Raw genomic sequence first — 26,247 nt, forward strand, 5'->3', positions numbered from 1 at the left:
AACAGAAATTAATCAAGAAAACTTTTTGCACAAAATAAGTTTTTTTAAAAAAAAAGTAAAGAGCTCCATTAAACCAAAAATGAACGAAAATAGAATCAAATAATTTACCAAGCATACAACTACCACAAATCATTATTAATAAATAAATGAAACCCTAAACAAACAGAAATTAAATTAAGTCAAACTCAAAACGAGCAGAAATTAATCTGAGTAGGGTTCTAAACCCTATGGTTTCTAACAGCCAGAATATAATTTGTGATTTACTTAAAAAAATTCTTTTTCATAAAAAATGTTTTCACTTTTATAACTTTAAGAAATCAAAAATTAATTAAGATTTTAAGGAATAAATATTAGCATATGTATATTAAACTGAAAATGCATTTTTTTAAGTAAATCCATTTGATTTTTTTTCAGTAAAGTACAAATTATATTCTGGCTCTTAGAAATCATGGGGTTTAGAACCCTACTCAGATTAATTTCTGCTCTTGTTGAGTTAGGATTTTTTTAATTTATGTTTGTTTTGGTTTTGGTTTATATAATGATACTTATTCAGGGTAGCTGTATTCTTGTTAGATTATTTGATTCTATTTTGTTCGTTTTTGTTTTAGTGGGGTTCTTTACTATTTTTTGAAAAACCTATTTTTTGCAAATTTTTTTTTTGATTAATTTAAAAAAGGTTCAATTAAAAGAGCTATATCCTTGTCGATCTTGACGCGGTTTCAGGATTATTCTAAGAAATAAATTTCTTGTGTCTGAGAATGATAATTAATCAATTAATTAATCATTAATCACTTTTGTTTTCAAGAACTATTTCATGTCAGAATCCAGTCTGCACAAAGTGAACCTAGGTTTGCTTGGAAAACTCTTGACAGGTTAAGTAGGCTAGTTAATTCTAAACTGGTAGGCCTAGTTGTGACAAAATTCTCTTTTCTTTACCCTTCCCTACATTTTAAACTATTTGAGCAAAAGTATGCAGCAGTTCGGGGTAGGCTTTAAAAGCAACAAAACAGCCAAACGCTAAATGGCGTTAATGCTTTTTCTTTTTGACACCAATGCCAGTTTCCATTTTTATAAGTTTCCTATACTCTTTTTTGTGTCAAACTAAACTAAATTAAAACATAACTAAAAACTAAAATTAACAATAAGCTAATTATAGGAAAATTTATAAAAATTATAAAAATTTTAATATTTAGGGAGAGGACCGAGAGACAAGCCCCCCCCCCCTCCTTTTGTAAATGCCTGTTTTAAGACATTTTTGTTTTAAGTATAATCTGTTCAATATTAAAATTTTCAGCCAATCAGTCTAAACGTTGTCATTACCTGTTTTTTTTTCCACCTTCGTGATATTAAGCTACATCTTATTGTTTCAGACAATAGAAAAGGATCGTGTTGGACCAAGGTTGTTGATGGCAGATGTGAGAACAATCTACCAAAACTGGCACTAAAATCTGAGTGTTGCTGTTCGGTTGGCCTAGCATGGGGTAGTCCCTGCGAAATGTGCAACCCTGCCGAGTGTGATTGCCCTATTGGATTTGCCAAAATTGATGGAAAGACCTGCACAGACATCAATGAATGCAACCTTAATCCAAATATTTGCAAAGGTGGAGGTATTTGCTTAAACACGGAAGGGTCATTTACTTGCACGTGTCCCCCTGGGTTAACTTTGGATCAAACTGGGACAAAATGTATTGACCAGCGAGAAGAACCATGTTATTTGGATTTCAGACATGGTATATGTATAAAAGAGATGGACGGCCACTATTTGAAGTCTCACTGCTGCTGTACTGTTGGTATGTATTCATTTTTTTTATTTATTTCTTTTTTTAGAAAGTTCTTGTAAAGCTAAGTGCTGCGGTAATGACAATTTGTCTTCCCAGCGTCTTCTCTTGACTTGATAGTAACTTACATCTACAAAATTGTTTGGAACTATTTTCTTTTCCCACAAGTAACTGCAGAAATTCTGTTGTGTCAGTGGATATATATTCTTTGCGGTCTAAATTTAAGACTGTATTTTTCTTGAAATTTATGGTCTAGCGAATGTGGTATCATTTAAATACCTTTTAATACTTGCAATGGCTTTTTTATCTATCATGGGTTAAAAAGTTAAGTTTAAATAGTGTTATTCTTGTAAGGCTAACTTTGGACAAAGATAAAATCTGATGATGAATCGTAAATCGCACTTTTAAAAGTCGTGATTAGTGAATCTATTAAAAAAAAAATTCATATTCTATCCATTTAGCATTTATTATAGTCAAATTTTGAATCGACTTTAGGAGTTTTTATTTCTTCTTTTATCCGAGCTATATTTTCTCAAAAGGAATTTATCCTTGTTCCCTTACAAATTCCCTGTGAAGTATCAACGGCTGAGTTTTCTTCGTGAGTGAAGCTGCTTATGGTTTTTATTGCCTATTGTAAGGGTGACTGGAATATATCTCAGGTTTTCCAAGTGAAGCAGGTTAAATTTTTCGTCATTTTTCGAGACTGTGCATTTATGCAATATTTAAACCTTCGCCATTGAGCGGTTGTAATATATTTACTGTGATACTGGAATATGTATCGTTCGTGATATACAGTCATATGCAGGGCAAGTGATTTATGTAGTCTTTTTTATAATACATAAATTGCTGAGAAGACATTTTAGTTTCCTTGGGGACTGATATGGGAACCTAGGGAGCTATGTTTTAGCTGACATTTTTTTTGATTTGATGAAGCAAGGCTTTGTTAATTTTTGGCAATTTTGGTGTTTAGCTTGTCTTCTTTTATATCAAAGAGCTTTTTACAGTGGGTTAGATTATTTACTGTTTTTTAGTTCCTGCGATCTATTTCGCTTAGGTTTTATTTTAATCACTACTTGCAGAAAGCTCCTCCCTTGCAGAGAGCTCCTCCTTGCAGAAAGAGAACTTCTTGTTTTTTGTAGGAATCAAAAGCTTCGAATGCTGCTGACAGTATGCATCATCCAGCAAAACTAGAAAAATTAAAAACAAACTTTAGTTGATTTTAATTTTGATCTTATAAAATTCTTGCTTTGATTAAAATCCCAAAGCTAAAGCAACTAAAAAAAAAAGTTAAAATGAAAAAAAATGTCTCTGTTGCCTTGTGGCAAAAGTAAGTCTTTTTATTTCTGTAAATTGCAAAAGCAGAAGAAAGGAAACAGACGAATAGATATATTGCAGTTAATACGAGGTCTGGCAGAAAAATATTGCAACTGGCAGTACTGCAAGCGATGTGGCAACCCCAGGTTGTTCTTGAGAGAGCTCCCATAGCTTGATTCGATTTTCTACTCCGTCTATTGACTCATATTTTACTCAGGATCTTTTAGAAGTTTTACGACGTTGCTGGGTAATACTGCGCTTGTGCTAATTTGTTTTTACCCCAGAGGGGTCTCCTCTTCTTTCAGATCCCTATACTCTTACATTTCGGTGCTTTCTTAATTCTGATCACATTATTTTAGGTAAGGCATGGGGTCATAGCTGTGAGTCGTGTCCAAAGCCCTCAACTCCAGCATTCGAAGAGCTTTGTCCAAAGGGCCACGGATATACGGGCCGTAAAGATATTAATGAGTGTACTACTTTTCCAAACATGTGCGAGAATGGAAGATGTAAGAATTCCATTGGGTCTTTTAGTTGCCGCTGTAACCAAGGATATGCTCTAGATGAAGATGGAATGAAATGCATTGGTAAGTTTCCAATTATATTTACACATTTGTTGCTAAAATTACTCCCTTTATAAACACTGGTATGTAACCTCACCTGTTGGGGTGAAAATAGATCAAATACTCGCTTACGGGCAATTCTATGGATTTGGACTGTCTTTAAAGAAGATCGAATATTCTTTTAGAAAAAAAAAGAAAATGTTCTTAGGTAATGCTTTGGGTAATGGATGTTTTAAAGAATTGTAAGTGTCATTTTGGGAGGAAGAGTTACAAGGGAGAATGGGTATGGCTTGGGTATGGCTTGGGAATGGGTATGAAGTTTGGCTTGTTAGTATTAAGTATGAAGGATGAGTATGTAGTACAAGATTTACCAGAGCATGAAAAGAGTAAAATAAAAATGCTATAAAAAACGTCAAGAAACGATTTGATCTCCAAATGCCCTAAAAATAAAATTGCTTTCCTCCCTTCCGAGAAAACCGAAATTTTGTAAGACCAAAATTTAAACCGTGGGTTGATCATGCCATAAAAAGTTGTCCTTAATTAGTTCTTAAGTAAAAAACGCGTTTTTTCAACTTAAAGTAAGGAGCAACATTAAAACTTAAAACGAACAGAAATAATTCTGTATATGAGGGTGGCTTCTACTCCCTAATCCCTCGCTCTTTACGCGAAAGGTTTTAGTACTTAAAAAAAACTTCATATTTTAGTTAAGCAACCATTGCGTTTCAGGAGTCCTTCTTAAAGAATTGGGACAAGAAATCAAACTTTAATGTAAACGGGGAATCGAGGAGAGGGAAGCCCCCTCATGCATGAAACAATTTCTATTCGTTTTAAGTTTTAATGTTGCTCCGTGCTGTCAATTGAAAAAACTTGTTTTTTTATGTCTAATATATGATCGTTTTTCAAATAATGCCAAGAAATCCGCCTCCCCTTTCATGGAAAATTCCCCTTTCCCCACGAAAACTTCCTCCGTGAGAAGTCCCTCCTGTGTACCCCCCCCCCCCTGGACAATTATATCCTCGAAGAAAATTCCCCCCCCCCAAAAAAAAAGAAAATTTCGTGCAGACGAATCTGCCTGGAAAATTCTCCTTAGTCTAATTTCATAAGAAATATGTTTTTTTATCTAATTTCTGACAGTTTTTCGAATCATACCCCCCCCCCTTTTCCGTGGAAATTAATTCCTAGAATCCCCCCCCCCCAATGGAAAGTTTCTTCTGCGGAAAATTAACCATGGAGAATTTCTCCAGTGGAAAATTCCTGCTTAGGAAAAATCCCTCAGACAACTCAAAGTCCGCTGAAAATGTCTCCCGGACAATTGCCCCGGAACATCCACATGTAAAATTGAGTAGCCAAAGAGAAAATATACAAAGAGTGAAGTTCGGATATGAATTTTGGCATATTCCCCCGTTTAAAATTCCCCTGGAAGGTTTATCCCGGAAACGTCACTCCCCACGGAAAATTCTCCCTCTGGAAAATCCCCTTCCCCGAAAAATGTCTGTTCCCAATGACAAATACTATATGTAAATAAAGGGCAATTTTCGTAATTTACAGCCCTTTCCCCAGAGACCGTAGGGGGTTATGTCATCCCCAGAGGCATAGGTATTGGACCTTTCAACTATTGTGAACAAAATGGCTATATCAAAATTTTTATCGGATGACTTTGGGGGAAAACGGGCATGGAGAGGGATGTAGTTACCTACTAATATTTTTAGTCACTTAAAAAGGGCACTAGAACGTCCGTTTGAATGAGCCCTCGCCTGATCTTCTAGGGCCATAGGTTTGGTACGATCACCCCTTTGGAAAAAGAAACAACAAATAAACACGCATCCATTATCTTCCCTAAGACAGAAAATACAAAAACTTACATGTTTGCAGATTGGAGCTTGAAACCTCTACAGTAGGATTGTCTGATCCGCTGAATCTGATGGTTTGATTTTTATCAACATTCCTTCATTTTTTTTTCCCCTTTTTGAAAATCCTGTAAATTTTCTCAGTTTTGTAGTCTTTGATTTGGTAACAGTAAACTTAATAAATTTTATATATTTGGAATAAGGATAAAAAGCCATTGGGTCAATCCACGCCAAATCATCCAATCGTGACTGCGCGTGAAATTCCAATTTTGCTGAAAAAATTCTCAGCTGTTCTCTTCATTGATAGTGCACACAGGATTTTTTTTTTTTTTTGAAAGCTATTTTTTCGGGAAAAAATTTAAAAATTTTAAAAATTAGAAAAAAAAGATTTTTTTTGAAAAAAAAAAAAATCCAAACAGTTGGTATTTTTTTCCACTTATTTAACCAATTATCTACAAAGCCAGGAGAGATTGGATAGAAAAAATTGAGGCAATCCGATAACGACGGAAGAACTGACGGCCAACCGAGGTTTTTGTACCCTTGTGCAAAAAAGCAGAACTTCAAAAATCTGTAAATTCTTAACGGTAAGAGCTAGGATACCATTTTTTTTTTTATTCTTGTCCTCTTGTCACCAGGTACAAAGGAATGTTTTGCATTTTCTCCTATCGCTTTTAGTTTCGGAGATATTTTCATAGAATTTTGACAAATTGTTAAAATTGTCACTTTTCATCCCCAAAAAAAGCTCTGTAGGCAACGCGATCCAGGAAAACTACTTATTAGGTCCTAAACTACCAAACGTGACCTACCTGAAACCGTAAAAACCTCGATGGCAAAATTCGATCCTGATTTTTAAAAGAAGATTGAAGTTGGACCGTTTTTCAAGTTTCCTGTTATCATATCAAAAAAGCTAGGAATATCAGAAAGGAGGGAGGAATATTGCCTCTTTTGACCTAAAAAAAGCCACCTAATGTTCTTAAGCCACATGTAGTTCAGGCTGTTCTGGACTTTTATGAATCTGACGTCAACAGCCGGCAGCTTCCAGGCAAGAAAGATTTCGTCTCCGTAAAAATCAATGGCAAAAGGGAACAAAAACAAAAGAAATTACTGCTGGCCAATATTTCTGAACTTTACGAGTTATTTAAGAAGGACAATGAGGACAAGCCGGATTTCAAAATCGGACGCAGCAAATTTGCTGAGCTTAAGCCACCCTGGTGTGTTACAGCTGGCTCAAGTGGGGTTCATTCGGTATGTGTTTGTCTGTACCACCAAAATGCTAAGCTTAAATCATTAGGCGCTGATATAAGGATTTGCTCAAGGATTTGATGTCCAAAGTTGTATGCTCTATCAGAAATGAAATGTGCATGCTACACAAGTGCACTGTCTGTGTTTATAAACAACACGACTTGGAGAGTTTTCTCTGGGAGGAACTAGCTGAATCTGATTCAGTGACCTATAAAGAGTGGGTACATGTGGACCGAACAGTTCTTAGACAAGTAGAAGAAACGATAGATGTGTTCATACCGAATTTCGTCGAGTCAATCCGGAACCTTACAGTACACCATTTCATTTCAGTCCGTCAGCAAAATTAAATAGACCAACTAAAGCAGAATCTCGGCTCCAATGAGGTCCTCCTGCTTTTAGACTTTGCAGAAAATTTTTCCTTTTTGGTCCAAGACGCAGTTCAGGGTTTTCACTGGGAAAGTTCTCAGGCAACATTACATCCGTTTGTGGTATATTGGCGTAGGGGTGATAGCCTGTTCAGCAACAGTTTGTGTGTTATCAGCGACCACATGGACCATAACACTGCTGCAGTTCACGCTTTTTTGAAAGTCGTATTGCTTCACGTTAAGGCTATGATTCCCGGCCTTTGCAAAATATATTATTTCAGCGACGGTGCAGGATCCCAGTACAAAAACAGAAAAAACTTTCCAAATTTGAGCTGCCATTTCAGTGACTTTGGGTTAGATGCTGAGTGGAATTTCTTTGCTTCGTGTCATGGAAAGAATGCGTGTGATGGGATTGGCGGTACTGTGAAAAGACTAGCAGCTCGCGCCAGCTTGCAAAGGCCATTTGACAATCAGATACTTACGGCACACGATCTTTATGAGTGGGCAGATAAGTCCCTACCCAACATTATAGTATTTTGCGTTTCGTCAAATAACGTTAATGAAAACTTTGAAAGTTGCCTCGAAGACCGCTTTGAGAAAGCTATTACTATTCCTGGAACTCAGTCATTTCACAGTTTTAGGCCCAAAGGCAAAAATAATATCAGTGCTTGCGTTTTATCAGATTTGGGTACTATCTTGCCAAGAGAAGAATTTATTGTGTTGCGGTTAGATTTCGAGAACGTCCTTTTAACCGATCTGGACTCGGGAGACTACGTAGCCTGTGTGTATGGCTCTGATTGGTGGGTGGGGTGTGTTGTAAGCATTGATGAGGAGAGTGGCGAAGTTGAAGCTAAGTTTATGCACCCAAATGGACCATGCTCAAGTTTTCGTTGGCCTCGGCCTGACGACACGTGCATAGTACCAGCTGCTAACTTTCTACAAAAGCTGCCTATTCCTGAGTCTCGTAGTCGCTCCGCAAGAAACTTTGTTTTAGAGCCAGATGTAGTAGCCGTTGTTACAGAAACATTCAAAACTTACAAGAAGAAAAGCAGAGAAAGCAACCATTAATTGTTTTATTTTCATTATTTCATTTTTTTTCTAACTTTATTGATCTAAGTAGTTTTGAAGAAGCGTCTATTTGTTTCAAGAAACATAAAATCAGCCATTTCCGGACAAGTTCACATGAAGGGTAGGCTAAAAAACTTTAGTAAACTATGCTACATACTAAGAATACCAGGTGCCTGAATTGATTAATTAAATTCAAACTAGAAAAGTTTGAGATTGGTTACACGAGATACAGCACGAGTGGCCATATTAAAAGATATGTTCGCTAACCAAATAAAAATGTAATAATTGGCGATAGAAGAATCTGCATTTTTATGATAACAGGAAACTTGAAAAACGGTCAAACTTCAATCTTCTTTTAAAAATCAGGATCGAATTTTGCCATCGAGGTTTTTACGGTTTCAGGTAGGTCATGTTTGGTAGTTTAGGACCTAATAAGTAGTTTTCCTGGATCGCGTTGCCTACAGAGCTTTTTTTGGGGATGAAAAGTGACAATTTTCACAATTTGTCAAAATTCTATGAAAATATCTCCGAAACTAAAAGCGATAGGACAAAATGCAAAACTTCACTTTGTACCTGGTGACAAGAGGACGAGAATAAAAAAAAATGGTATCCTAGCTCTTACCGTTAAGAATTTACAGATTTTTGAAGTTCTGCTTTTTCGCACAAGGGTTCAAAAATTTCGGTTGGCCGTCAGTTCTTCCGTCGTTATCGGATTGCCTCAATTTTTTCTATCCAATCTCTCCTGGCTATGTAGATAATTGGATAAATAAGTGGAAAAAAAATACCAACTTTTTGGATTTTTTTTTTTCAAAAAACCTCGTTTTTTGCGAATTTTTAAAAATTGTAAATTTTTTACCGAAAAAATAGCTTTCAAAAAAAAAAAAAAATCCTGTGTGCACTATCAATGAAGAGAACAGCTGAGAATTTTTTCAGCAAAATTGGAATTTCACGCGCAGTCACGATTGGATGATTTGGCGTGGATTGACCCCATTGTGTATGTAATGAGGGGGAAAGATTTGGATTTTATTTAAAGAAGAAAAAAATGTCTAAAAAAAAATCAAATATGTATAGGTATTGGGTACTGGTTGGTATTGGTATAAGGTATTGGGTTCAGTTGAAAAAAAATTGAAATTTTTTCTAAGAATTCCCCCCCCCCCCAATGGTAAGTTTTTCCTGTGGAAAATTCAAAATTCAATTATCAAAATAAAATGTGCGTATTGCATATTTTTTTTTATGATAAATCACAGTTAGAAACCTAAATGGTGACTTTAATAAGACACGTAAAGTGTCAGTTTATTTTCCGTTTTTTTTTCTTTTTAGTTTTGTCATGTTTGTAAACATATTCTTCGCCAAGGCATCATTAAGATAAAATATCGTTAACGTTAAGATAGCGCGTTGAAAACGTATTCTTGGCATCAGTGGTATGCAGTCAGAAAAATGTAGGGGAAGGAGTCGATAAATGTATTTTTTGAGATCTAGAGGGGAGGCTATTTTGTTGTTTTTTCTATTTTCCTAAAGAAAATACAAAAAAAGGTGTTTTCAATGAAACTACCTAAAAATATGATTTTCAAAATCTAGGGGAAAGGAGATGCCCCCCCATGTCCCCCCTAGTTGACACCCTTCTTAGCACCGACTTTATGTCAAATATTTTGTACGCTACTGTGGGTATTTATCTTCTTACGGTGGTCGCTTAACCAAATTTAAATTTTAAACACATTGTACATCTGTGCATATAAAAGTAATAGATCTTACACAATAATATCTTACACAATTGTTCGTAAACAGGAGAGTTTTGATGTTTGAGAACCACGAGAAAGGCATTATGAACTTTGAAAAAGAATATTAGTTTGGTACCTTTATTTTTGCTAAACTGAATTTTCTTTGGTTATGCTCAGATACCTGGGAACTATTGTAAGAGATTAGCACCCTGAACAACAAGGTTTTGTTGCAGATATTTACGAGTATTAAAACCTTAAAATTTCTGGAAAAATAAAACAACAAAAAGCAGGAATGTAAATAAATACCCACAGAAATCTTGTAAAATAGACAAAGTATTTGGTAGGATATCCGCGAAACATATGGTTCTTCGGATGTGGAACAGACTCAGTTCGGGAGATTCAAATGTCTTAATGTGGTCGGTACAAATTTAATTTGTTAAACGTTGTCAAATATACAGTATAAGATATATATTGCCAAACAGCTGTCATGAGTTTCTATTTGGAAATCAGCCACCTGTTCAATCGTTGACTCAAGAGGCACCGATTAGGGGGGAGGGGGAGAAAAGATACTGTTTTTTTTGTATTTTCATTTGTAAGAAAACGAAAACCAACAAAATTATTTCCCCAGGATTCTGAAAAATGCAATGCCTCCCCCCCCCTAAATGTTTGTGAACTGGCGCGCCTGTGACTATTAAAGTGAGAAAATATCAATAGATATGTGTTGGAAGGTAATTGTTGCTAAAAATAAATTTAATAAGGGACATGTGTAAGACTGTTCCCGCTGGCATGAAATAATAAGATAGAAAAGTAGGAGAGAAATATAGTTGCCAAAAAATAGTTGCCTTAATGGTAAAAGGCGAAGTTTTGTGATAAAAAGGTCTTTTTTAATTGATATTTTAGTGTAAAAACATGAGATTCAAAGAGGTTGAACCTTTGCGCATCACTTAAATAAATCGCAATTTGTTTGTTTTAGACATCGACGAGTGCAACATAATGCGTGGTGTATGTGGCAATGGTACTTGTCAAAACACAAACGGATCTTTTGTTTGTGACTGTGAAGAAGGCTACGAGTCTACTATGATGATGCAAGTTTGCATGGGTAAGTTGCTTCTTCTAGCTCTTCGCAGCAATTCAAAAAGTTGACAAGTTATTCTTGTACCACAATGGATCCATTTTTTTTTTTTTTTCTTTATTTTTAATTCAATTATTTAAATTATTCTTCGGTTTGGTGTGTTTTAAATTTAATTCATTTAATATCTATTTGATTGGCTTTAAGATCATATTTTACGAAGGTGCAATAACCGTTAGGCGCAATTTTTTTTTATTTATTTTACGAATGCTTTTATTTTTTTGCTTTTATATATTTACAGTCAAAACATAATAGAAAAACATTTTTTCTATAAATGGACAGAGTAAATACCTTAGACAGAGAAAGAGAGAGAAGATCTTTTCTTTTGCCACCCTCAGCGCTTCATGTGTCCAGTGGTCAGACTTTGGGCAGGATGGCCAGTGGCTGGGCGATTACTGAAATTATGACTTTCATTGATTTGTGCCTACTACTCTCAGGAGCAACTCGAGAAAGTAATCACTTCAATCTCCTAGTTTATTTCTTAACTATGGTTAAGAAATAAACTAGGTTAATCTATTGTAAACTGAAGCAAAATTCAAGAAAAATTAGATTTTCGGTTCAAGAAGTATACAGTACTTATTTTGTCTTCTTTAGTTTTACCCCAGGAATGCTTACTTACGTCAGCTTTCTTTATGTAATATTGTGGACATTTAGAATCTAGCAACACAAGCTCTTTCGGAGAGGATTATAAACATTTTTAGACCCGTATTTCGTCTAATTTTCTCAGAGCAGGACCTACAATCTTGCAAATAACTCCCTATATTGTATTATTTCTGCTCGAATCGTATCCAAATATCTAAACTATTCCCAAAAGATGCAGTATACTAATCAGGTCCTAAGCTTAACTAATATATAAAGTGCTTTGCATCACATTTACCATCCTTCGGCGATCCTTATTTCTTAACCATGGTTCTGACTATAATTGAATTTTGCTGTTGCGTAATTTTTACGGGCAACCCCTCGAAAAACATGGGCGAATATTTTGTTCGTTTCTGTTTTGGTTAGAGCGGAAAAATTCGTCTCTCCAGACGGAAAAAATTTCCGAGCGGGTTTAAAATAAATAAATGTTTGCGAACTTGTTTCTTCTGAAAATGCATTCGCCAGGGTGGGAGAAGGATTTAATCTGTTTCCAAGAACCTTGAAGAATTGAAATACACACAAAAAAAGCACAAATGAATCTTTTGTGACTGATTGTGATGAAGACTACGAGTCTACTGCGATAATGCAAGTTTGTGTGGGTAATTTAATTCTTCTTTCTCCTCATTAACTACACTACTAGATGTTAAGCGGAAAACATTCTGCAAAATATTCTTGGTGGTTTGTTCCTTGGTGATGTGTTATTTTGTTGATGTTCAGTTCATTGCGCAGTCACTATAGTTTACGCATATTAGCTATTACATATTAATGTTATATTTCGCTGGAAGCCAATGAAATTCAATATGGATTGAATTCAGTCTATTGTATATTAAAACATTGTAAGCCAAATAATGGTGATTCAAAGAATTAAACCCAAATGCGTATCTTGCTTGGGGTAAAAAATTATTTTGTTCACATTCTTTTTAAACAAGCTTAAATGGGTGCTAACCTTGCTGTAGCACAGTGGATTGATGATCTGCTTGGATATACGGGACCCGGGGTTCGACCCCTCCCCCTCCCGTAGCAAGGTTGAGCGACACGCTTGCTACTTGTCCCTGTAAAAAAAAACCAGCAACTGAAACGTGGATTCGACACCCTATGTGATAGTAATGGCTCAGGAGGGTCTTCATCCATTTTTAACGTATACTATACTTTAATTTGACAGTACCTTAATTAGTCAATCCTTTTTTTGGTTTTAGTTACATTTAAAGTGACTTCTTTGTTGAAGTTAGATAGAAGTTAAGCTTTAGCTTAACTGGACTACTAACCATGTATTATTTATGTCACCAAAGAAAAGGAGGATACTTCATTTGGTAGGTTCTTATAATCTAGGTGTGGCGTATAGACTGTCATCGAATCTCTCCAGGGGCTGTGTCTGACAATCATTTTGCAGACTTTGTACGTTAAAATTCTATTCCAGCTAGTCTAAGAATTGACTAAGAGTCACTCATCGATGTTTTTACCTTTCTGTCAGACACTTCTTCTCTTTCAACGGAAGGTCAAAATCATATCAAGCACAAGAATAGGTATTTTGAAGAAAAGTGAAAAATGACCAGCCTTGTGCTGAGTATTGTGGTTGCAGCCATCCAGAAGGCGTTATGTTTTAAGGCAATAAATTCTATATTTGAATGGAAAAAAAAGAAAATGTTTAAATGCCAGCAGTATCAAAAAAGGATGTTTCTTTGTGTCTCAAAGATACTGAAAAAGTTATTTTGATTTCATGACAAAATGAAAAATATTGTACAGGTATATGGCAGAATATCCTGCGATGGTGCATCCCTTCTCTATGGCAAAATGCCAAAATGCTTTTTGGAATACAGAAACTGCTAGAGTATCTTGAGAACCAAATAAAATTCGGAAAACGGATTGAACCAATCGATAGGGTATGCTGAGTCTCAAAATATAAGCTACTAATCAAAATTTGATCACATAAATTTCACATAAAGCCTTTTGAATTGCTGCAACCAATTTCCCAGTGAGAGATTCGACTAAAAAGTTAGGATGTGTAAATCATCATAGCTTGTATATCATACCGCCTTATCCCTTTATCGGTAGAAATATTCTTGCGGCTTAACTTGTATACCTTGATTCGACCTAGCATAATAGTTTTCCGGTGATGCCGTAAACACAAGCTAAGAAATTGCAATCTAGGACTATTCTCCTAATAAAACTTGGTCCTGCCAAACCTTCAGGACCACTTTTCGAGTGAGAGACCACTTCAGGCTCAATGTATTCATCGAAGAATGTAGGCAGCAAAAAGAAAGTGATGTAGTTAAGACCGGCGAAGAAAGAAAAAATTGACTAGGAAATACACAAAAAAAAATTTGGAAAGGGGAACAACAGTGATCTATTAAAAAGTGTATTTAGAGTCAGAAGGTACTGTGAGTGAGTTTTGCAAATTTTTACGATGTTTCAAACTTGAAAAGTGAGAAGAATTCACTTGAACCAAAATTTCATTTGGAATCTTTCTTACTTTGTAAAAATAAAGATATTAGAAAAATAATCCTGTACTTCTCACCATAAAGTCAGAAAGCTCGTGGTGTAATTTCTTCATCTTTTAGTGAAGGTCCGAATCTCCGTATATAAAGAGGGAGCGAAGGTCCCTTTTAGCTAGCAAAAGAAATGGTGAAGTAAAGCCAGTTCTTTTGCTAGTATAATGTAAAATTTTTTGACATAAACTGACTGGTCTCGCTTTTTTTTCTTCTGTTGTAGTCAAACTTAATAATATTTTCCCTTAATCTTGTCAGCTTATAGAATTGCGAATATTTTGTTACCATGATATTATTATTTGCATTTAGTCTTTAGGTTTGGTTTTTGCAATTTCAATATGGTAGATTTACGTTAAAAAAGTTTGACATTTAAGAACTCCTTTTTTGCAATGTTTGTCTCTGCTTCTGAGTTTCGAAATAATATATTTAACGACTCCTTTTGTATTAAATATTTGTTTCCTAAAAAATTAAACTGAATGCTATTATTTTTAATATTAAATAACCTACTAATTATAGCTTGATTAGCTTAAAGCATTAAGAAACCATCCAATTTAAACCATTTTTAATTTAATTTAGTTTTTCTGGTTGTACTTTAGATACGATGCAACCCTTGTAAACTAGTTTTGAATACTTTTACATCTGTATTCTTCTCCGGCAATTGTTGAACTTCATTTTATTTTTCAGACATCGACGAATGTGCACGTATCCCTGGCCTTTGTAGAGGTGGAAGATGCATTAACACGCCCGGCTCATTTAAATGTGAATGCCCACCAGGACACGAACTTGCGCCGAATAAAAGATCTTGCAAAGGTTCGTGTTTTTGTTATGTGCGTGTCGCCATCAGGGTTGCCACCGTCAGTAGGATTTTACTAGATCTAGTAAAAAAAAAATCTAGTAAATTTAGAGGATCTAGTAAATTGCCTAAAATTTAGTAAAAACTAGTAAAAAGTCATGATTTAAATTGAACGAAACTTTTTTTTTATTTTCAATGAATTCAGGGGAAAAAATTATCTTAAATTTATGCCAATTTACAAGTTTTGCTTGCCTGTCTCTTAAGAGACAGACAAGCAGTCACCTATTTTCATAAACAGACACTTCACTTCCGGCGACTAAGGGTCGACAAAATCATCTTTCTCTGTATCAAATCTTACCAACTAAAAATGAAACAGTAATGGACACTTGGATTTGTGATGATTGGGAATCTATCGGAAAAGCCACCCAAAACAAAAACCACCCAAGGTGATTTGGTGAATCTCCTCATTCTGAATAAGTTATCTTTTTTTTCAGAATTGCATAAAATGATTCATTTTACTTGTAGATAGAAAGTTTATCATCCTTTCATCCTGGGGTCGAACTAACGTAAATAGTAATATCTTTGGGTTTGGGAAATTGCGGGCGGGGCACTCATAATTGAGTTAAAGTCTAAATCTATGATATAGGTTTGATACATTAATAAACATTTATTGTTGTCAGATATTAAATAATTGTCCCATTGTTTATATTTGAGTCTCTTACTAAAATGGCTGTTGACCACTGTTAGATGAATGCCCTGAACTTGAGTGCTTCTTCTCTTCTGAATGAGATGACGTATGGTTTCAGTCTGCACAGGGGTGGATCCAGGTTTTTTTTAGGGGGGGGGGGGCAAAATAGGTTGATCCGAAAAAAAAATTAGGGGGGGGGGGCAAAATAGGTGGATCCGATAAACTTGCGTTATGAGCAATTTTAACTAACGCAAACTTGAGTTTGCGTCAACTAAACGGAAGAAAACTATTCTCCGTCACGTTTACCAGTTGGACCTCGAAAATCCGTGCAATTTTGGAAAGCTTGGTCCCTTTTTAAAGACGCTGCTGGAAATGAACTGCTTCCATACTTGCCAAAGTTCTTTCTGACTCTCTGCAGCTTGCCCCATTCAAGCGCTGGAGCAGAGAGACAGTTCTCGATTTTGTCCGTCATAAAAACCAAAAATCGGAATAAGCTAAATATCTCGACTGTTTCGGCCCTTATGAAAACAAAGCAACTTGTCCTCAGGTCGTCAAGTGGAGTCCATGACAGAGTGATCCCCAGAGATTTGACTCGGGCTACCAAGAAATGGAAACAGGTGGATCCCTTGAGTCAGAATTCGACACTAGACGATGCTTTAAATTTGGATGAGGACGAGGACGAGTAAAGCCTTTTAAGTGCGACTTTTTTAATTATGACTACATGTTTTTCTTTTTACTATTAAATATGTATGATTTACCCGAGCTGAAGACTATTGACAAAATGGTATTTTTTAAACTAATTAGCTTATCGTATACTATATAATTTTTCTTTTTCTTGGTAACCTAAGTCCAATTTTAGGTGTACTTTTTCACTTACATAAGTTCACAAATAAACCGGGAGCCGATTACGTCGTTTCCATTTTTAAGTGACAAAGATTAAATTTGTTTTTTATTATATAGTATACGAACAAGAATCCAGAAAAAAATCAGTTAAAAAAAATCATAAATTAATGGCTTTAAAATCTGCCAGATATCTTTGTAAGCAGCTAATCCTGAATTTAAAGACCAGCCCAATTAGTGTTTTAAAATTGGCAAATTTCCTCCTAAAAGTATAAAACTGAAAGCTTTAGATTTCAAGCCTAAAAACAGAAACTGGGGGACAAATTTCAAAAGCCGTCACTTTCAAACACACCTCAGATTCTTAGCACTTCATCGCCTGAATTGCTTCGTGATGAGTTGTAGCTGTTTGTCTTCGTTGATTGTTTTTTACTTTTTCAATATATCTAAATTTTATGACCTGAAGAACATTGATAAATTTAAAGCTGGGCTTCAACAGCAGAATTTCCAGAATCCAAGATTCCAGACTATTGTTTGACGTCTTGCAAACACCGCATCTGGAATATGAAGCCTATCCAGTAGTACATCCAGATAATCCAAAAAAAAGGATTTTTGAATTTGTAGGTTTCCGGAATTTTCAATTTTCAATTTTACTATGAAAACGAAAGAAAAGAGGAAAAGAGAAAAAAAAGAAAAAAAAAGAAAAAAAAAAGAAAAAAAAAAAAAAAGGAAAAAAGATTGTGAAAATCGTATTGATTATCCTCCTATAGTAAAAATCGATGCTTGATGGTGCGCAAAAATTTTTTTGAGCATTTAGTAAAAACAGATGCGATCTAGTAAATTTTTCCTCTCCGATTTAGTAAATTCTTCGAGCTCAGGGTGGCAACCCTGGTCGCCATAGCTAAAAAGTGTTTCTGTCAGGTGTGATCGCTTCTTTGCATGAGCAACATAGACCTTTATTATAAAAACAAATCAGTTCTGTTTTTGAAAAGAATTTTCTTTGTTACAGGGAATTAAATTTTGGCGTGTGTATGAGACAAACAGACTAAATAATATTGTGTTAAGACTGATTGGAACAAAGAATTTTGTTAATTAAAGTAAAACATTATATCTAATATGCACGCCAAAAAATATGAATAGGACAGTCTTTTGTTTATTGTTAATAAATAAGACTATAGGCCTACAGATGGATAGATAGATATTTATTGCAACGATATATATAAGACTATATTTATAAGATATTTCGCCTACAGATGGATAGATAGATATTTTCATCTATAAGATTATAGATGAATAGATAGATATTTACTGAAACAAAAGTCACTTTGGGCCATGGCAAGAAAAAGATTGACACAAAATAATAGCACATGATAATAACAAATATGAAAAAACATAGTTCATAACAATAACAATGAAGAAACATAAAATTGCTGAACAAAAACAAACATAATAAAGCCCATAATACCATAAAACTAACTCACATAGTTGCACAAAATGTCGCACACATGATAAATAGACACTGAATGCTTTAAACCCACATGAGTCATGGCTGCTAAAAGGAAAGATAAAAATCTATTCAAAAATCACTCTATGGATCATTCCTGATTTAATATATTTTGCAATCTTTTTTATTGTCCTATAATATTTCGATCCTATTACTGGGACAACCACTCATTTGACCCCAAGCTACTAGAAAATAATTCTTTTCTCAAATCCTGTAACTCAGGACAAAGAGCCACGAAGTGAAGCAGACCCTGAACGTGAAGTGAAGCATATTATTAATTAAGTGACTCCACTTAATTTAAGATCTATTCTGTTAAGTTTTATTTTGATATTATTAAGGCAATATTAATGTTTTTCCCCTATTCAATGATTAAATACCTAATTTTCTAAAAGATTATATCTATAGAATTATCCAGCTATTGAATTATCCAGCATCGATTTATAAATTATTTTTGAATACTTCATAGTTATTCTTGAAAACTGGCTCGAGCTAAATGTGTCCTATGTTTGGCCAAATTCAATTTCTTACCGCAGATTTGTGCCGCTAAATTTTAAGATACCTTACGTATTTTGTTGACTTTTTTCGTAATTAATTTAAACAAGTTTTTCCACAAAACAAGTTTTTCAAAGAAAAGTAAAGAGCTCCATTAAGCCAAAAAGGAGCAGAAATAAAGTCAAGTAATATTTCAAGGGTAAAACTACCACAAATCGCTATCAATAAATAAATGGAACTTAAAACAAGCAAAAATCAACATGAGTAGGGCTGATAACCCCCTTACCTTCTACAGAGCAGAAAATAATTTGCACTGTACTGCAAAAAAAAAAAAAAAAAAAATGACCGAGGGATTGTTAGTTTAATTTACATATACTAATATTTATTCCTTAAAGTTTTAATAATTTTTATTTATTTAAAATGCATTTTTTTCAGTAAAGCGGAAATTATGTTCTGGTCTTGAGAAAGCCTGGGGGTTATCAGCCCTACTCATGTTAATTTTTGCTCGTTTTGAGTTTTACTCGACTATTTATAAATAAATTTCAAAATTATGATGTTTTACGGGAGATAAATAACTACATAAATGTAGTTGTTAATTTCGGAAAGTCAGGACGTCAGTACCCACTGATTGAGAGGAAGCCGGATTAAAAAAAAGAAAAGAAAAATGGGAGACCTTAGTACAATTGTAGCTGTATCTAAAAACTAAATTCTCCTTGCAGATATTGATGAATGCTCGCGAACCAGCGGAATATGCTCAAATGGTGTTTGTGAAAATATGATGGGTACTTATCAATGTGTCTGCAATGATGGTTACCAACAAACTGGACTCAAATCTCATTGTGAAGGTATTCTTACTCTATTATAGTTTTCCATAAATACCTATATTTCTTATGAGATATATAAATATACGAAAACCGTTCTATGCCATAACATTATGTAAATGTATACATCGCAACCATTTTTATTCTAAGAGATTAATATCATTTATAGAGAGTGAGCAAAAGAACGAACATATCAGTGTTTATCATGAATGTACAGTGCTTTGAGAACACAATATATTATAAACATGAATATCTCCATTGCTTTTCCTAATTAAAAAAAAAAAAAAAAGAAAAAAAACAGTGCCATCCTAAAAAGCGTAATATTTTCGTAATCGGCAAAAGTTCAGTAATCGGCAAAACCAATATACTAGGCTGAATTTGATAGTCACCTAGTTGAAGACAGGAAAAAGGCTGGGAATCGGTTGAGCTTAGCGAAAGAAGGTGATAAGTGGAACTTATAAGGCTAGTAAAGATCACAGTATAGATATCTATATGAACAGTGGCGAAAAGTCCAATACTCTCCATTAAATATTTTTAACACATATCAGTCTAGACCTCTCTTCATGACTCCGCCTCTTCGCGCACGCCCAATGACAAATGTTTAGCGCATTACGACGGGCTTATGGGAAATTATTGCTGTGACGCGCAGAGGGATATCCTTTTACGACTGCTTTAATCTGCGTCATTTTCGAAGAATCTTTGGAAAATGACGATATAAGACTTACTGTTCGTACATCGTCAGTTGGGTATCAAAAGGACGTTTATCCATAATTGTTAATTTTCAAACCATCAAAAAACAATTCCTCACAACTTTTTATTTCCCCTCCAATAATCGTAAAACAAAAACTGATCGTTTTGTAAAATCAATCCGTTTTTGTTCTGCGGATGTCAGAGGGGAAACAAAAAAGTTGTTAGGTTTTTTTTTGCTCTTCTGAATTTTACCACTATGAAGATACGTCCTTTTGATATCCGACTGAATATAGTGGTAAAGATAGTTTTACGAGGCATTCATAGCGTTTTCAAGCGGTTATTAGGTTCGTAACGATATCTTTGTTAGAGTATTTTTCAAGCCAATTAATTAGACTGCAGACTGCAGTGTAAATTTAATTTAAAATTTTCGCTTAGCACCTAACGCTTGAGCTGCGCAAATCTTGAATAATTTTGTAGGGCCATATTGGAAAATGTTATCTTAAATACGGATATCTTAAAGGCAAGTTAAATCTCAGTATATCGTCTCTAAGGTCTGGTGAAAAATTTGCTTTGAATAAATTTGTTTTCAGGTAATAAGTTTTATCCATGAATACAAGACTAAAATACAAGATATTATTCCCCGCAAAGGCTCTACAGTCTGTTAATGTGGGAGGGCAACAATAGTATGACAGTATAGTACATCTTCGTATGGGGGCTTTAGGAGGCAGATACGGGTCTTTCCAAAAGTTTCGGAAACGGTAAATTTATGGTGATACATTAACTATAAAAAGTTATGTTTTCTGAGTAGGACACTTCTAGCATGTAGGAAAACATTTAGCAAAAGAAAAAGGTTGGAGAGAATCCTCTTGGTTCCCACTTTGCTTTTTGTTTGTTCTTTCTCGAAATAAATGGATATAAATCATAATTTTTTTTTGTATTGTTGGCCTACCAAAGTTCCATTTCCTAAAACTGTCTGTTTGGGTGGCAAATGGTGCGAAGAATTGTACTGAAACATAGTCTCTTATGTATGTCATGAAAATTGTTTGAAATAAATTGAAAGCATAAAGAAAAGAAAAAGATTAAACGAAAGTCGTAGTCAAACTTTTTTAGTAAAATAACAGCCATAGAACTAATAAATATCATTGCAATGAAATTAAGCTATCGTACGTCAAACTTTTTTGCATAAGAACAGCCATTTGTCAGGGGATATATTTTAAGCTATCAGAATAATCAGTGTGGAAGGTAGGATACATATAGTTTGGCAGACACTTGCGTCAATGTTCCATCTCTAGCATGGAAAAAATTATTTTGGCATATCATTTTATGAAAAATTGACACAAAGAGTAGGCGGACTAATAAAAGAGAAAACTAGAGTTCATCTCTGAGAGAAGAAAACTTAAAATACAGCAAAACAACCAAAGTCATCTAACAATACTCATTAAATTCTTGAAGATAATTTTAAGAACTGAAATAAAATATTGGTTTTATTTATTTGTATTATGGCTTTTACTTTATATCAGGTGGGAAGTCAAAGGGTTTGTTTTTGTTAAAAGTGCACAATACGTATATTAGTGTAGATTAAAAAAAGATAGTATAAGTTCAGCAGATTAGCTTAGCTTGGCTACTTTATAACAAAAAAAAAAGAATAAAAAGGTAAGTACTTGCCAACTTACGGAAAATTGTGGCATTTTGTGGCAGTTGTTATGATGATAAGAATATAGAGACATCCCCCCCACCACAGACTTGAATTGGATCTAGATCTAAAAAAGGACAATGGATAAGTTAACGTTAACTATGCACAGTTGACATGTGGCAACTCCTTCTGATAAATGTATCGGTTTGAACAGATGTTGTATCCTCCCTCCCCATTCCCCAAAGATCTAGCACCGTTTCAGAACCCCAAAAACAAGCCTAGTAGGAGACTAGCTCCTACTTCCAGCCAATTTTAACTAAGGTCTGACAATACGATTTTGTAGCTGATGTGATGACAGGAGTCATCACAGCAGCTGGTTCAGACAGGATGGTTCAGATATGACTTGATGGGAAGGATTTAGCGACCCATACCCAATCTCCCCGTTTCCAAGCTACAGACATCTGATCATTAGAAAAAAAAACTACGAAAGTAGTTATGCTCGCTCTGTAATACACGAAAAAAGACAGAGCTGTGCAAATTTTAAATTAGACTAGCGAAAAAACTTATAATAGTCAGAGTAACAAAACTACGTTTGTCATGAATTCAATATTTTAATTGTTGTGACATTCTGGCAATCTAATATCAACGATCTTTCTCAAAGGGAAAATTATCGGTTTTGCTATCCGCATCAAAAAGACATTATTGATTGTCATACAAACATCAAATTCCGTATTTTGATTGTCAAGCAAAATAAGAATTCAAAAGTTGAACTATTGATTTGATAATCCAAATGTTAATCAAAAAGGCTTATAATGATAGCATATAAAGCAGTATTGATTCAAATATAGTTGCTAATTTTTAGTATTTTACAATAGGCTAATTTTATAGATCTCGACGAATGTGGACTGAACAATGGGGGCTGTGATCATCAGTGTGTTAACATTCCAGGAACATTTATGTGCGCATGCGAGTAAGTTCTCTTTTCTATCACTATTTTGTTTTTTGATAAGAATTTTTCTTCAGCATTACCCGTATTATTTAAGTGATCAAATGGCGTTTGAAACTTTGTAAAGCTGTTAGTTTAACTTAAGGTCAGTTAACTTAATTATAGAAATTTTTTGCTAAACAAAAATTTTTCTAAGCATTCGCTAAAAATCGTTTAAAGATAGAAGTTAATTTGATACAAAAAGAAACCATTGGTTAAACGCTAAGTTTGGCTAGCCTGATTTTGCCGTTGTCGAAGTTTTCTGCAGACTAAAGAAAATACCTGTTTTTTAATTAAGAAAATACACGTATAATACAAGTAAATGAAATATTGTTTGAAACAACTTAATATTGTTAAACTGTTGGTTTAACTTAAAGTCAAACATGTCTTCATGTTTTTCATAAAAGATAATTTGCTAAACAATTTAAAAACAAATGCTAAAACCTAGAAGTTAACTTAAAGTAAAGCTAATTAACACGAAAATTTGCAAAGTATCCAATCCTTTTGAATTGCTGTTGAAGCTATCTTGACAAAAAAAAGGCACATGGGTATTATCTAAGTAAAATATCGTTTGAAATAGCTTAATACTGTTAAGCTGTTAATTTAGCTTAGAGATCAACCTACTTGTTTAATTTTTTCGCTAAAAAAAGTTCGCTAAAATATGCAAAAAAATCGCTAAAACAGTACAGTTAAACTTAAGGTTGGTAATCCTAGTTTTGCTGTAGTTTAAGCATTCTTTACACTAAAAGTTGAGTAAAGAAAAGTTGATTCATTGTTTTACACAAATCTGAAGTTTCTGAGCAATGTCAACATGCCAACTTTCAATGTGACCATTAAACACATGGAAGGGTTATTACATATGGACGTTGCGCTCGCTTGATAACCTTTGCTGTAATGTTATTTATCTTGTTAAAGACCAGAGGCATAATTCTAATTGCTTCAGTTCTAATATTTTGTTTCGATAACAGCTCAGGTTTTGTTCTTCAACCTGATGGTAGAAGCTGTGAGGATGTGGATGAATGTAAACAAAGTGGCAAAATTTGCAATGGTGGCCAGTGCACAAATGTTGAAGGGAGTTTTGTGTGTACTTGTGATGGTGGGCTTATTATGGGACCAGACGGAATCTGCGAAGGTAAGTCGCTCAACGATCACTGCTAGAAATGATTGCTCTTTAGATTATTCAGAAGATTGATTGCCTTGGTTGCAGCAATAGCTGCAATCTAGTAAAAAGTTAACTACGATCCGTAGTAGCAAAAAAACATATTTTAAACAGTGTGTCCCCTCCCCCCAGTGACGAAGATTCCCCAAGACACACTATTTTGAACATAATAATTGTCATTCACATTCATCTGAATATAATTTTTAGATACGAAAATGAATTCTGAGAATTCCGGAAATGATCCTGAAAATTGTCAAAATAATGTTTAATTTAAATAAAAAATCAGCAGCTGAATCTGTATTGTCAAAAACTCTTGGAAAAACCTGGAGGCTTTCATGCGTACCCCCCCCCCCCATCAATGACAACAAGGAAAATCATTTTGAAATGTGTAACACTTTTAGTCTCCTTTTATTTTTCTATGTGTGGACCGCCCGTCTAAATGTATACCGATTATGCAAAAATTCGATTACATATATTGGCCTTCAGAAAGGAGTGCACGTTTAGTATATTTTTCAGTATTCTGCCTTAGATAATAGACCGTATCGTCGCGCCAAAAGAAAAAGGGCGTACCTTGCAAATTTCCTAAACCGATTAATTGTGCTTTAAAAATTCTTCTACGAGTTGGTGTACTTTATTCGTAGTTGGGAGAGTAGTGTTTTCTTCAGAGGAGGTAGGGGAGACTGGCCATGAATGGGAAATATGATGTATCAGAACCTCCAGCTTCAAGGCCAGAAAATGTTCGTTTTATGGTCTATAAATAAAAAGAAAAGTCAAAATATTCAGCTGTACTTCGTTATTTCTGCCGACATTTTCTTATTGAAATTCTTGAGCAAAAACCTAAGGATTTTTATTCTCATTTTTAAAGTTGATAACACTTTATAGTTGTTCTTTTGTTTTAGACACAATAATATCTATTTATCGCCCCTAATATATCCACTGGTGGTCTCTAAGAGATCATTTTATATTTTTTTCTTTATTTTGTATTGACGCATATGACACATAAGTCACGTATTGAATTATATGTACTGTAGTTTCTCACCTTACCTCAGTAGCGTCAATTGGGTGGGGGGATGTTCCCCTACCCTAGAGTTTTGCCCTCTCCCCTATATTTTGAAAATGTATTTTTTAGGGTATTTTCATCGAAAAATGCCTTTTTTTGGCATTTTGGTTGAACAAATTTAAAAGAAACTATAAATTTGCCATCCCCCCAGATATTTAGATACCCCCTCCCCTCCCAAAAAAAATTGCGAACTGGGGCCACTGCTTTACCTAGTAGTTTTAAGCAGAAAATGACTTTTTTTCACTTATTTGATAACTTCGATTCGATTAGGTAATGTTGGTTTAATTATTTTAGCTCTGTATTTTTGAAAATTCTGTCTGTCCTAAATTGACCTTATTTCAATTCAGTGCCGTTACGTGGATTTATACCAATTTTCCTTGCCATTGCCACTTGTTACACAAATTTTACCATTAACTCATATGTAAATAATTTCTTAGACCACACTGCTTTTCTATTTAGGAAAAATTAAGCAAGAAAAACGGGTTTTAATTTTATTAAAGCAGTGAATAAATAGCAACAAAATAAACACTTAATGAAAAACAACTCCGAATATTTTGGCCCCACGTCCGGAAGCCTTTCTCAACGGAAAAAAAGAGAGAAAAAAATGTTCTTTAAAAAATATAATATGCATCGAAAAATTTTTCGATGCAACATTTTTTTTCTCTCTCTCTTTTTTTCCGTTGAGAAAGGCTCTCGGACGTGGTGCCGAAATATTCGGAGTGTTTTTTAATTAAGTGTTTATTTTGTTGTTATTTATTAACTTCTTTAATAAAATTAAAACCCGATTTTCTTGCGTAATTTTTCATTAACTCATATGATTAAAGACATATTTTACGTATGAAATAGGGGTCTAAGTGTTTACCCCTCCCCCCACTGGGAAAATGTCCCAACACAAAAAATTGAGCAGCCGAAGAGATGAAATAGACGATTGGTTTTCCTTTAAATTTTCGCGGAGTATAATATTTTATTACAAGTATTTTAAAATTCTTTGTGATGGTTTGAAAAGGGGAGAGGGTGACTTATCTAAATTTATGCCCCAGTCGTGTCATCATTTCTATATTATCTATGGTAAATATATCCTTGTTACAATATATCTGTGGATAGATCCTTGTTTCTACCGACATGGCGAGGTGAAGGATTCTTCAAATTCTATCCTTTCACTACATTCCTTGACCACAGGAATGTCTATTCAGGAACGATTTTAGCGCCTGCCCAATTGCGTGTTACACATTTTTGGATTTTATTTCTCGAATTAGATAAAACAATAGTTATGACTTAGACATTTTGCATTCCATTTCTCGAATGAACAATACAATATCTCGAAACAATAGTTATGACTTTTTATTTTATATTTTTTATAACAATTCATCTTGGTATTATGTTTTTGCATCAAAGACATTGTACCGCTGATCTAGACAGCACATGTGCCTCTTGCACTG

General features: G+C 34.4%; 1 protein-coding gene across 1 annotated transcript in view; it reads left to right on the plus strand.

Moving 5' to 3' along the window:
* LOC148948529 (fibrillin-1-like) overlaps positions 1-26,247 on the plus strand; it is a 200,967-nt gene that overhangs the window by 106,086 nt on the left and 68,634 nt on the right. Inside the window, exons 17-23 of the mRNA XM_089094443.1 lie at positions 1,371-1,790; positions 3,452-3,676; positions 10,866-10,991; positions 14,831-14,956; positions 19,180-19,305; positions 22,493-22,574; positions 23,558-23,721. Coding sequence (XP_088950569.1) covers positions 1,371-1,790; positions 3,452-3,676; positions 10,866-10,991; positions 14,831-14,956; positions 19,180-19,305; positions 22,493-22,574; positions 23,558-23,721 — 1,269 coding nt within the window. The remainder of the gene's footprint in view (positions 1-1,370; positions 1,791-3,451; positions 3,677-10,865; positions 10,992-14,830; positions 14,957-19,179; positions 19,306-22,492; positions 22,575-23,557; positions 23,722-26,247) is intronic.

Source organism: Artemia sp. Qi Xiang Cuo, chromosome 9, assembly GCF_049724085.1.
Source record: "Artemia sp. Qi Xiang Cuo chromosome 9, ASM4972408v1, whole genome shotgun sequence".
Taxonomy (NCBI): Eukaryota; Metazoa; Arthropoda; class Branchiopoda; order Anostraca; family Artemiidae; genus Artemia; species Artemia sp. Qi Xiang Cuo.